This window comes from Grampus griseus (assembly GCF_964374135.1).
Source record: "Grampus griseus genome assembly, chromosome: 19".
NCBI classification, from domain to species: domain Eukaryota; kingdom Metazoa; phylum Chordata; class Mammalia; order Artiodactyla; family Delphinidae; genus Grampus; species Grampus griseus.
In genome coordinates, this window is record NC_139013.1 from 10,170,473 (window position 1) to 10,183,418 (window position 12,946).

Consider the following 12,946-nt stretch of genomic DNA (forward strand, 5'->3'; position numbering starts at 1 on the left):
ATGGCCACCAAGCACATATTCCTCCAGCTGCAGGTGTGGCCGAGTGCATTTGCCCCCATGTGGCCCTGGCGTCTTCTGGGTGCAGAGCCTCCTGGCTCCCCCTCGACTCTGGGCATGGAGACCACACCACAGTGAAAGGACAAGAGAGCCATATGGACACCAGAGGTCAGGTAGGGGGCCCTTTGATGGCTTGCGCCCCAACTCGCTTGCTTCTCACGATTGTTTTAATCTGATTCAATAAACCATGGGATTTGAGCACCTTTATTCGGCCACTGTGAGCTCTTCTGCTCTGGGGCCTCTGGGCGTCTGCTCAGTTGCCTACAAGGAGGCTCCCATAGCATCAACTTCACGTGGCTCCAACTTCGCACGGCCACAGATCCCACCTGGTCCACTTCGTGGCTGAGTAAACTGATGACAGGGGGTGGGGTCACCTGCAGAGACCTCCCAGCATGCATTGCACAGGGATGGCTGCTCTCACTTCTCACAGTGGCCATCCATGGCCCAAGTGTGATTTATCTCCATTTGATGGACTCAGGGAGGTGAAGTCACTTGCCCAAAGTCACACATGTCCGTCCGCCCCCGCCCTCCCCAGCCCCCTCCTCCTGCTTCGGAGCTGTTCCTTTCAAACATTTTTTCTCTTCCTTTCTAACTGGAAGGCTCTCTCTGAATCCCAGTTTTGTGTTTCTGTCTTTGTCTCTACAGGTCTACCTCTCTTTATGGCATTTTGCTTTATTGCGCTTCCCAGATACTGCATTTTTCACAAACTGCACGTTCGTGGCGACCCTGTGTCGAGGGAGTCTGTTGGCGCCATTTTCCCAACAGCCTTGGCTCGCTTCCTGTCTCTGCTGATAATTCTTGCAATATTTCAAACTTCCTCATTGTTATTCTGTTTGTTATGGTGATCTGTGATCAGTGATCTTTGATGTGACTGCTGGGACTCACTGAAGGCTCAGATGATGATTAGTGTTTTTAACAAGAATGTGTTTTTTAGTTAAGGTATGTACATTGTTTTTTTGGTTTTTAAAATAAATTTATTTATTTATTTTGGGTGCATTGGGTCTTCGTTGCTGTGCACGGGCTTTCTCTAGTTGCGGCGAGCGGGGGCTACTCTTCGTTGTGGTGCGCGGGCTTCTCATTGCGGTCGCTTCTCTTGTTGTGGAGCACGGGCTCTAGGTGCGTGGGCTTCAGTAGTTGTGGCTCGCGGGCTCTAGAGCGCAGGCTCAGTAGTTGTGGCGCACGGGCTTAGTTGCTCCGCGGCATGTGGGATCGTCCCTGACCAGGGCTTGAACCCATGTCCCCTGCATTGGCAGGCGGATTCTTAGCCACTGCGCCACCAGGGAAGTCGCACATTGTTTTTTTTGGCATAACGCTATTGCACACTTACTAGACTACAGTATAATGCAAACATAACTTACATGTACTGGAAAACCAAACAATTCATGTGACACGCTTTATTGTGATATTTGCTTTATTGCCGTGGTCTGGAACTGCACTGGAAATAGGTCCAAGGTATGCCTGTATTAGTCTGTCTTTGCCTCTCTCCCCAAATCTCTGTCTGACTCAATGGCTCTCCCTCTTCTCTGAGCCGCCCCAGTCCATCCCTCTACCTCCCCTTAAGCCTCTCTATCCTCCTTTCAAATCCCTCTTCCTCTGCCTCAGTAAGTCTCTCTAGCTGGCCTTGCCGTTTCTACCCTCTCTTCTCTCTGCCCCAGGCCCCTTCACTGGGGTTCCTCCAAGTCACCCCTCCTCCCCCAGGGAGTCCTCAACTGCTGGCACCAGGCCACCCTCAGAGTAGACAGCTAAATCCCTAATTCCACCCACTCTACGGCTCAGAGAGAGCTTTTCCTCTGGAAACTTCAATTCCCCTGGGTCTCTGGCAAGAGAGACTGGGAACTTTTACTTAAGGGGGCGGCACCCCACCCCGCAAATAGGCACTGGTCCTCAGGGGCCAGGCTCACCTCCCTCTGGACCCCCAGCACCTCTCTCCTCCACCCGCATCCAGCTGAGTCGCCTCTTTCTCTCTCTCTCTCTCTCATTTCTTTCTCCGTGACATCAGATTCTCCCGAGGTGCAGCAAGGGGGCGGGAGGGCCAGGGGGGAGGGGAACATCACCTGCGCCTCTTTCCCCTTTCATCCCCCGGAGGAGGCTCTGGCCACAGGATGGTGTCCACGTGACAGACAGCATTTATTCCAGACTCCAGTGTCCACAGATGAGGGGGCGAGGGCAGGGGTGGGGGGTGAGGTGGGGATCCAGTGTCAGACTCTGCAGCAGGACGTCAGGTGGGGGGACCAGCAGTGGAGACAGGAGGTAAAAATAGCCCCGGCCAGCCGACCCTCGAGTCTCGTCCCAGGCCAGGCCTTGGGCTTGGGTCCAGGAGCTATTCTGGGGCCTGGGAGAGTCATACTCCCTGGAGGAAGGTCTCCTCCCTCCCAGCAGCGGTAGGGCTGCTGTGGTCCCTGCCCAGCCTACAGAGGAAGGAAGGGAGGGCCCGAGAGGGATGAGGGGAAGCCGGGAAGGCGGGGGCAGGCGGAGGCGTGGGCAGGGCTGGTTTTCTGGTGCCCGCAACTCCAGGTCGGGTTCAGTGACTGCCTCTGGGAGGTCCTCAGGCTCAGCACTGGGGAGAAGATGGAGGGGTCAGCCTGGGCTCATAGAGGCTGTGCCACCCCCGGCACTCCCCTCTCACCAGGGTGCCCAGGCCCTCACCCACCTCATCTCCAAAGCCCCTGCTCCCATGCCTGGCTCCTCCAGAGGCACCCCCCACGAGAAGGCCCGTCTGCTCCGGCCGCTCTGACCCCGAGTGGCTCAGCTCAGGTTCCCCAGGTGGCCTAGTGGGAGGAGGCAGCATGTTGGAGGTGGTCACGGCCAGGGAAAGAGCTGGGCACGGCGTGTGTTGGATGGGGATGGACTTGGGGACGGGTGGGAACGGTCGGGATGGGGTAGGAGGCACTGGGGTTGGGTATAGGCTGAGGCCACGGTCGAAGATGCTGTTGGAGTTGGAGCTGGTGATGTTGCTGGGGTCGGATGGGTGTGGGGATGGCTGTGGACTGGAGCCGAGGGCGGCCATGTGGCTGCGCTTGGAGATGAGGTCAGATGGGGATGGGTTCGGAGCTAGGAATGGGAACGGGATGGGGTTTGCAGGGGGGCCTTGGGGATGGGCATGTGGCTGAAGCTGCCTTTGGTGCTGGGTACGGGCTGGAGTTGAGGATGCGGCTGGGGGAGGGGCTGGGGATGGACAGGAAGCTGGAGTGTGGGGTGAGGTTAGGGGCATGGTCAGGATTGGGGTTGGAGATGGGGATGTTTATGTGTCAGGGCTGAGGATGGAGACATGGAGGTTAGACGGGGACGGGTTTGGTGACGGTTATGGGCTGGGTTTGGGGTTGGAGTCGCGGCAGAGGAGGCTGGGGTACAGATGGGGTTAAACTGGGGTTGGGGTGGGTTTGGGCATAGTTATGGGTTGGGGTTGGGATCAGAGGTGGGGATGAGACGGGGGATGGGACTGGGGTTAAGGTGGGCTTGGGGGGGTCGGGAGGTGCTTATGGGTTGGGTGGGGCTGTAGCTGGGGATGAGGATGGGGGAGGGCATGGTCATGCATCAGCTCTGAGGTTGGAGATGGGACGGCACCTTACTGGCGACGGAGCTGGAGTTGGGGATGTGGTTGGTTTGGGGTAGAGGTTGGGGGTGAGGTCAGAGCTGGGTTCGAGAGGTCAATTTCAAGGTGGCACGCCACTCACGGAGATCCCTTCTCCCCCCGCCGGCAGCAGCCGGGTTGCCCCTTGCGTCTCATGCAGTAGAAGGCGGCCACGATGAAGAGCAGTAGGCCCACGCTGACGGCCACGGCCATGACCGCAACTCCAGCCTGGGAGGTCTGGGGGGCCACTGCGGGGCAGGACGGAGGGGGAGGCGGTCAGCCAGCAGCGCTGTCTGCCCCGCACCCGGCTCCTGTCCCCCCACTGCGGTCACTCACCAGTGCCGAAGTGGAAGACGTGCCGGTCGCTCCCGTAGGGGTTGGAGGCCTCACAGGAGACGCCATCTCGGCTCAAGGCACTGGTCACCTTCAGGGTCAGGGAGCTGCTCACCCAGCCCTGGCCTCCGGGGGCTGGCTCTGCTAGCTGTGGAGGCTCGTGTCAGGCCTGGGCCCACGGGGCCAAGGGCTCGGGTGAGGGCACAGGTGAAGAGGAAGTGGTCGGCGAAGGGGCGTGGGGTGGGTGACACACAGTGCTTGGACCGTTGGGGGGCAGGGACTTGGGGAGGGTGCCAGAGGGTTCGGGATGCAGAGGAGGGTCCCTTACGCTGCCGCCCAACTGGCTCCAGCTGAGTTTGGGCTCTGGGTAGCCGCGTGCGTAGCAGGTCAGCCTGACTTCACTTCCTTCCCTCCAGCCGCCCTCTGCCTTGGGCTGAGTCTCCTCTGCCCTTAACTCCGGTGGGCCTGCGGGTGGTGGGGTGGGAAGGAGGTGAGCGGGAGGCACCCCGGGGAAGGGGACAGAGGGAGAGAGAACGAGGAGAGAGAGAAGGACCAGCTGTGGACCCTGTCTTGCTTGGTCCTGGCCCCCCACTCTCCCACACGACCCCTGTTCTGCCGCCCCCAAACCTTGGACCAGCAACTCGAAGCTTCGGGTGTGACTAAGGACAGGGACCGTGGGCAAGGAGGCCTCACACGTGTAGGTGCCGGCGGAATCGAAGGTGACGGAGCGGAGGGAGAGCGTGGGGCTGTCCCCCAGGGGTACCGAGTCCTGGGTGGGGAGAGAAAGAGAAGGTCAGGCCGGCCGTGAGAGAAGGGAGGGGTCGATGGGAGCGGGGGTATCTTGTGCTGGGGGGATGTCTTTCCCTCTCACCTTGGTCCAGCGTAGGGCTGGGGTGGGCAGGCCTCGCACGGAGCAGTTCACGGCTGTGCTGTTGCCCAGGGGTAAGGAAAGCTCCTCCCCAGTGCTGAGCTCCAGGGGGTCCAGGTCTGGAGGGGGGGGTACAGACTGTCACCTTCCCCGGACCCTCACCCACTCGGCTAGGGACTCTCCAGGGCTGTTGGGGGTGCAGACGTGAACGGACAATCGTCAGCAGAGAACGCCAAGTTCTCCCCAGCGCCATGAACTCTCCACTCTCCCAGCCAGGCCCTGGAGCCCAGATCTAGGAATCTAACTCCAAAATACATGCCCACCTCGGCCACTTGCCTCCAGAGCTGATGTCTGGGCCCAAGGTTAATGGATAACCTTGGAGGTGTGAGGCGCTCCTTCTTTGACTTACCACCCACACCCTGGCCTTCTCCTCTGTACTACCCATCCTTTTAGCAAATATTTCTCTGCTCTGCGCCGCGCCCCACAAATGGATCTTCTCCCTTCTTTCCATCTCTGACCCCAGGGTCCAACTGCCTTCATGGCTGCAGTCACCTCCTCACTGGTCTCCCTACTGGGCAAGACTCTTATCCTCTCTGGTCCATCCTCTGCTGAGCAGCCAGGGGGATCTTTTCAGAACACACACTGGTCAGCCCTTGCCTCTGCTTAAAATCCTGCGGTGGTTCCCCAGTACCGTGGGCATCAAGGCCACATTCCTTGATGAAGCCAAAAGACTCTGCCTGGTCGACCCTGCCCACTGCTTCAACCTCATCTCCCACCCTCCCCCCTTATCCCAGGAGCTCCAGCTACCCTATTCTCTCCCTGTTGTTCTACAGTACATGCCAAGTTGGGTCCTGCCTCAGGGCCTTTGCATGTGCTGTTTCCTTGGCTTGGAATGCTCTTTTTCTGGCTCTTTGTATTTCTGATTCCATTCTTTGGTTTCCTACTCAAATTCCCCCTTCTCAGAGAGGCCTCTCTGACCCTCTGTTGTGGACACTCAGGCTTCCCCTTCGGCACTGAAGGATTTGTTCCCCCAGCTGTTGAGAAGGGTGTCAGCTGTCAGCCCTCAGCTGTCAGCCGGCTCTGGAAACTGCCTGAGCCTCAGAGAGCCCCTCGTTCAAGGTCATGTCCCCTCCTCCCCCAGGCAGCCCACATCCAATAATGGGTTGACGTGGGCGGTATAAAGGCCCGGCCCCCACGCCCCAACTGGGGATATCCCAGCCTGCAAGTGCCCTGCGGGACCGACCGAGGTCTTCCTTAGACTGAAGCCCAACTTCCCCCCCTGCCCAATCCTGCTTCCTTCCCCTCCCCACCCCCCAATAGGTGTGGATCCCAAGGCGCTCCCCGTAAGTTTCCTGCCTGTAGTCAGAATCTGCTTCCTAGGGACGCAGCCTTCAACACCCCCGATCTAAAATAATCCCCTCTCGCCGGGCAATTCCTTATCCCATCCCTCTGTGTTAGTCTCTGTAGACGCAGGATTGCTACTCAAAGTGTCTTGTTCAGTGTTTACCATCTGTCTCCCCTACCGGACCTGGAGCTCTGTGGTGGCAGGGACTGGGCTGTCTTGTTCACAGAGCTGTCCCTAACATCTGGCACTGGGTCTAGCCCCAGGAAGGGAGGTGGGAGGAGCGTGGAGGAGGGACAGAGCCTTCACACAGGGCTTGGGTGCAGGTGGACAGAGAAGGCTTCTTAGAAGACTGGGACCCATGAGATTGATCCGGAATGGATGGTAGAGAGGATGGGGAGTTATCGTAGGAAAGAGGAGAGGAGCTTGTGGTGTGATGGGGTGAATGCCTTGGCCGGAAGAAGGGTCCGCCGAAGGTGAGGCCAGCCAGGTGGGCCTCGAAGGCCATGGTGAGGCATGTGGATTTTCTCCCGAGAGCACTGGGGAGCCATGGCAGGTTCCAAGAAGGGGAAGGTCAGGTGTTTATGCTTTGGAAAGGGCTCTCTGGCTGCCTTGTGTGGGAGACTGGAGGGGCCTGGGGCATCTGGACCAGGGCAGGGACCACAGAAAGGGCTGGAGGCAGGCCGCGGAGGGGTGAGGGTGAGGAGGTGGCTGGTGCCAGGTACCCCCTCCCGCCTTCCCGGGGCTCTCACAGGCCACATGTAGCTCCAGGGTTTTGGAGAGCTCTGCGTCCTCGGCAGCGTCGTAGTCTTCCACCCTACAGCCGTAGGTCCCGCTCTGGCTCCGCTGCACCCCTTCCAGGGTCAAGTTCCCCTCGAGATTTGTTTTTAGCACATCCTCCTGCTTGTCCTGGGGGACCAGGAATGAGGAACCTGGTTCAGGAGATGCCTTAGGCTGGCAGGGTCATGCTAGGTCAGGGGTCATCCAAGTCAGGCATCACGGTGAGTCAGGACTCTCTCAGATCAGAGCTCAGAGGTCCTGATAGCTCCTGGGTCACCGGACAGGTGCCCTGCTAAGCCAGGCACCACCCGCGTGAAAGGTCAGAAGTTGGTGCAGGTGAGTATGTTGCAGAGGTCAGAGGTTGGCGGTTCCAAGGGCATGATGGGGTGAGTTACCTGAAGACGGAAGAACGTGTACTCCGGGTTGGGGCTGCCATCCCCCCGGCAGAACAGCTGGACAGAGTCACCCTCGCGAACCCAGCCTGCAGTAGTGGACGGGCTGCCCAACCAGAACTGCACGTGCTCCGTGGGATCTAAGGGAAAGGGCAGACTCATGAAAAGGGTCAACTGTAAAAGGTAGGGCTGGATTAAGGGAGAGAGGTCAGTGAAAGGTTAGAGGTTCTATCTTTCTTTCTTTCTTTTTTTTTTTTTTTTGAGGTTCTATCTTTCAAGGCTCAGGTTCGCACTTATTCTGAGATCAGGGACCCGAGGTCAGAGGTTGAGATAGGCTGAGAGAACAGGTCAAGGGTCAGAGGTCGGTGTGAGTGACAGGTCAATGTGAGATTCAGGGGATCCAATGTGGTGTGAAAGGATGGGGCACAACGTTTAGTCATGAAACTCCGTGGGGTTCAGGGTGCTATGGGGGGCGTCAGAAGTCAGGGTGGGGCTCGTGCTACCATTTGAGCTCAGAGGTCAAAGGCCAGAAGCCAGTACGAACTGAGCTAAGGGAGTGGAAGGTCAGAGGGGAGTGGCGGTTCATGGGTCTGCCTGGAGGGTCAGGCCACAGTGAGGTGTAGAGTCCAAGGTCAGGGCGGTCAGAGGCCGGCACGGACTCACAGTGCAGCGTGAGGTGGAAGGAAGGGCTGTCCAGGCGGCCGTGCCGGCCCGTGGGCAGGCGGTAGTGCACGGAGCAGTGGAAGCTGGCGTCCCGGTCGGCCTTGTGGAGCCGCAGGTAGAGGGTGCTGGTGAGAGACAGCAGGCCCGAGGCCTCCCGGACTGTGCGGCTGGTCATATAGCCCTCTGGGAGAGAGGGAGGGACGAGGGGGTCAGCCAGCCCGGCCCCGTTCTGCCGCAGCCCCCAGGGAGTCTAGCTGGGCTCCCGCACGCTCACCGGAGTTCACCTCCATGGGCACCTCCAGGCGCTGCCCGTTCCGGTACCACGTGATCTGCGGGGCCGGGTTCCCATTGCGACTGTTGCAGGTGGCTATCTGGGGCAGACACAGGCCCGCAATGGGCTCGGAGCCAGGACCCTGAAGTCTGGGTCCCCCTCCCTTAGGGTTTCTCCCCAGCCAGATGCAGGAGTCCAGCTTCCAGCACCCTATTCCTCAGACTAGGAAGCCCAAGCCTCCAGCCCCTCCTGCCCTTAGGATGCTGGAGACCAGGTCCCCAGCCCTCTCCGCCCCCAGAACCCTAGAATCAAGGTGTGGCCCGAGGTACCTCCTGGGCGAAATCCTCCATCACAGACAGTGTCCCTCTGTTGGGGGAGACCTCGGTGGCCTCTGGTTTCGCTACGGGAGAGATGTCATGTGAGGAGCCCCTTCCCGGGGTTCTCACCGGCCTGCCCCTTCCCAGGGCAGCAAGTGGGGGGGGGGCCCTGACACTCACCGAACACACTGAGCCTCGCGGTGGCCTCGGCGGTGCCCGCGGCCCCCGCGCTCACCAAGCACACGTAGTCCCGCTCGTCGCCCACCTGGGCCTCGGCCAGCACCAGACGGCCCCGGGAGTCCAGCTGGTATGGTGGGCTGCGGCCCTGGGAGTCGTGCACCTTGTCCTGGAGCTCAGTGCCCTGCCGCTCGGCTGAGGCCAGGCGGTGGCGGACCCCAGCGCGGTCGGCCTGTGGGCGGAGGAGCGCCTCAGCTGGGGGCTGCCCGGTCAGCCCGGCCCTCCCGCCTCGATGTCCCTTTCTTTCTGCTGCTCTGTGGATCTCTTTGCCTCACGTTCTCTCTCTCTCTCTCTGGTCCCTCTGTCCCTCTCTCCACCCCTCCCACCCCTGCTCCCTGTCTGTTGTCACATTTTCCTCTCTCTGGCTCCCTCTTTCTCCATCTCCCTCTGTTCCCACCTGTCTCCCTCTCCCCTCTCTTTCCTTTTTCTCTTTGGTCCCACCCCCCAGGCTCTTGCTTTCTGGGTGTCTGCCTCTACATGTCCTCTCTCAAGAGCCAGCGCTCTGAGGGGTACGTCCTCATTCTAGCCTCGGCTGTGCCTGGACACCAGGGGACCCTGGAGAGGGCCTCCCCCTTGCTGCGCCTCCACGTCCCCACCTGCAAAATGGAAAGGCAGCTGGGTGGAGCGTCTAGGGGCCTTTGGGCTCTGATGAGGGAATGAACGTCTGCAGCCCCACTGCGCCCCGACTCTCAGGCTCCCCTCTGGCATCCCCTGGCCCCCAGCCAGCAGCACTCACCAGGAACCATTCCAGCACGAAATGGTCATGGGCCCCCAAAGGGGTGCAGTCCAGAGTGACAGGCTCCCCCCTCATCACCTCCACCAGAGGGGGCACAGACAGGCGCACCTCAGCCTTGGCACCTGCGGGAGGGCGACTGAGCTCTCTCCCACCACCACCAGTAGGTAGTCTTCCAGACACAGCCCCTCCTCCCCCAGGACCCAGGAGTCCAGGCCCCCAGCACCTCCGCCCTCAGACCCAGGAGTCCAGGCCCCCAACCCTTCCTCCCTCAGCCCCAGCCCCTCCTCCCCCAGACCCAGGATCCAGACCCCCGGCCCCTCCCCCCTCAGACCCAAGATCCAGGCCCCCAACCCCTCCACCCCTCAGACTCAAGATCCAGGCCCCCGGCCCTCCCCCAGGACCCAGGACCCAGGCCCCCGCCCCTCCCCCAGGACCCAGGATCCAGGCCCCTGGCCCTCCCCCAGGACCCAGGATCCAGGCCCCCGGCCCTCCCCCAGGACCCAGGACCCAGGCCCCCGCCCCTCCCCCAGGACCCAGGATCCAGGCCCCCGGCCCTCCCCCAGGACCCAGGATCCAGGCCCCCGCCCCTCCCCCAGGACCCAGGACCCAGGCCCCCGCCCCTCCCCCAGGACCCAGGATCCAGGCCCCCCGGCCCTCCCCCAGGACCCAGGATCCAGGCCCCCGGCCCTCCCCCAGGACCCAGGATCCAGGCCCCCGGCCCTCCCCCAGGACCCAGGATCCAGGCCCCCGGCCCTCCCCCAGGACCCAGGATCCAGGCCCCCGGCCCTCCCCCAGGACCCAGGATCCAGGCCCCCGGCCCTCCCCCAGGACCCAGGACCCAGCTCCTCTCTCCCTTCATCTGTCATCTCTGCGCCTCTGAGCTTCAGATTCCATCAGCATTTGTCTCCATCCCGCCCTTCACCTGCAGAACTAAGCGCTCCTCCCCTGGGCCACCCAGGGCCCCGGCGGCCTCCATTCAATCCTCTTGGGCTCAAATCATGTCTGTCCTTGCTTTTCTCACTAGATCGAACGCCCCTCAAGCGCAGGGCTGGGTGGGCTCATTCCTTTGCCTCCAGCACTTTGCATAGGGCCTGGCACAGTGCTGTGGGATAACCGTCTCTCTCTCATCTTAGTCGCCGCCTCTGCAGGTGTGTCACTCCCCCTGGGTCTCCATCTCTTAGTTTCCCGGTCTCTGCGTCTCTCTCAGTCTCCATGTGGCCCGGCCCTGTCCCTGGCCCTTTCCCTCAGGAGTGGGAGGCTGGGGCTGGGGCTGGGCCGGAGCTGAGGCAGGGTGGGTGTGTGGGCGCGGTGAGGGGGACAGGGCTGGGCAGGTTTCAGGAATGTGGGAGGGACAGGCTGGCTCAGACCTGCCCGAGCCCCCTGCCCGCTCCTTGGCCCCTCTGACTCTTTGAGAGAGCAGTGTGTCACCTCAGAACAGTACAGAGTTGAGGGCCCGGATCCTGGGTCCCAAGGGAGAAGGGAGCTGAGGGCCGGCACTCCTGTCCCAGGATCCTGGCAGATAGAGCTGCTTGCATCGGGAAAGCAGGCTCTTTCACTCTCTGGGCTGGCATCCTGGCCTGAGCTCTCAATTCTTAGAACCTCCGGTCCCTTCCCCGCCCAGCCTGGCCCAGCTCTGCCCCTGGGGACCCACTACTTGCCATGCTTGTGCCAGGGGCCTGGATTCCCAGGCACCCACCTGTGGCTCAGGCCTGCCCTCTGGGAGGGAGGTGGGACCACGCTGGTACCCTAGGCTGGGTCTGAGCGGCAGACAGCAAGGGCGGACGAAGAGATCTCTTTCTACCCCAGTTCTCTCATCTCTCTGTCCCTCTGCTGCCAGTGCCTCAGGGCCTCCTCCCCTCCTCCCACCACCATGCAGGTGTGTGGATTTTATTATCTGGGGCCTCCGGGAAGGGGGCACTGTCACTTGGAAACACTTGGTTCCGCTGTCAGGGCTGGTGCCCCAGCCCTTTCCCATGGAGGTGGAGGCGGGGCAGGCGGGTCCTTTTGAGTCTGGGCTCTGAAGCTACATGGGGGAGAACCCTCAAATGCACGTAACTTGTTGGTTTCTAGACACAGCGTCCCTGACCCTCTCAAAACTTGACAACTTTTGAGCGGGTAGATCTGTTTTGGTCTCTTCTGTGCCGGGGTAAGCTCCAGCCACTGAAAGCCTGGACCTCTGGGGGCAGATCCCAGGGTCTGAGTAGGGGAGGGAGAGGAGAGCCCGCGCTCTTGGGTCCCGCGACTTCTCAGGTCGCCTCTAATCCACTGCAGTGGATCCCCAGCCCCTCTGCCTGGCTGTCCCCATGTCTCTCACTGGGAGGGGCACCCCATGCTCCCATATCCCTCCTCCCTGGGGTCCCCAGGTTAGGCTTCCTGGGTTGGTAAAAGCCCCTCCCCTCTTCCCTTCCCGGGGTCCCCCAGGGGCCGCCCCTGAGTCGCGCCCTGCTCTCAGCCCGAGCCATACCTCGGTGCGCACCCAGCAGAAGCGCGAGCACCAGCAGCCGCGGGGCCCTGCGCGCCCCGGCCCGGGCGTCCGGGGGCTCCATGTTCAAGGTGGCGGGTGGCGGCGGCGGGCGCGGCGGCAGAGGAGGAAACAACTGAGCCCGGGCTGGGGCTCGGCGGCCGCAGGGCTGGAGAGAGGAGGCCCCGCCCCAGGTAGCCCCGCCCCGCCCCGCCCGGCCCCCCTCGTCCCTCCCAAAGCCGGGCGCGGGGCCAGGACCTCCCACTGCCCGGAGACGACCTCCCAGCGCTCAGCCGGGAGCGGGGCTCCCTCCGCCCCCAGCCCGCGGGGTGTCAGGCTCAGGCTGCCCAGCGCCCGCGGCGGGTGCCCTGACCGACCAGTCCAGCCGGTGTCCCGAGCGGGGACCTCAATGGACAACCGCGGACCCTCTCTCTCCCCCTCAATCTGACCGGGGGACTCGTTCTCACCATGGCCGGTGGCCTGGGCTCGCCTCATCGTTTTAAAACAGCTGGTCCCGGTCCAACGAGTGGCCTGCACTGGCCTCCCCAGTCCAACCAGCAATCCCCAGCCTGACCAGAGGCCTAGAACGGCTTCTCCCAGTATGCCCCGTGAAGCCTCCCCAGTGGCCAGTGCGCCAGGCTGCTTTCCTGTCTGACCAGTGGCCTGGAACCCACCAGTTCAATCTCTTGTAACGAATGGTCTTCAAATCCCAGGTCTGCCCAGGCCTCTGTGATAGATACTGGGGCCGTGGGGTGCACTTTCCTCCGCTCTCCTCCTTAGGGCCCTCCCTCTCTTCCCGCCATCCAGGGAATCCCAGGAATGCCACCCCCCCTTCCTCTCTCTTCCCTTCACTCCCTCCCAACTTTGGGGGGAGGGGAAGAGAATCCGGCTGGCAGTAGCAGGTGAGTGGGGGAGGGG

The 12,946-nt window shown here is 61.7% G+C and overlaps 1 protein-coding gene across 2 annotated transcripts; it reads right to left on the bottom strand.

Moving 5' to 3' along the window:
• Positions 1 to 1,445: 1,445 nt before the first annotated feature.
• Positions 1,446 to 12,195, bottom strand: BCAM (basal cell adhesion molecule (Lutheran blood group)). Of its 2 annotated transcripts, none has more exons than XM_082677877.1 (15): positions 12,032 to 12,195; positions 9,568 to 9,689; positions 8,775 to 9,003; positions 8,607 to 8,677; positions 8,281 to 8,377; positions 8,007 to 8,189; positions 7,347 to 7,483; positions 6,924 to 7,080; positions 4,833 to 4,948; positions 4,655 to 4,730; positions 4,290 to 4,426; positions 3,965 to 4,109; positions 3,732 to 3,876; positions 2,708 to 2,825; positions 1,446 to 2,614 (listed from the first exon to the last, which is right to left on the bottom strand). In XM_082677877.1, the coding sequence occupies exons 1-15, from the start codon at positions 12,111 to 12,113 to the stop codon at positions 2,609 to 2,611; spliced, it is 1,821 nt and encodes a 606-aa protein (XP_082534003.1). In that variant the 5' UTR covers positions 12,114 to 12,195; the 3' UTR covers positions 1,446 to 2,608. The 2 variants fall into 2 exon arrangements, with proteins under 2 accessions (XP_082534003.1, XP_082534002.1); XM_082677876.1 differs by having other exon boundaries at positions 4,589 to 4,730; positions 12,032 to 12,193.
• Between the last annotated feature and the right edge of the window lie 751 nt (positions 12,196 to 12,946).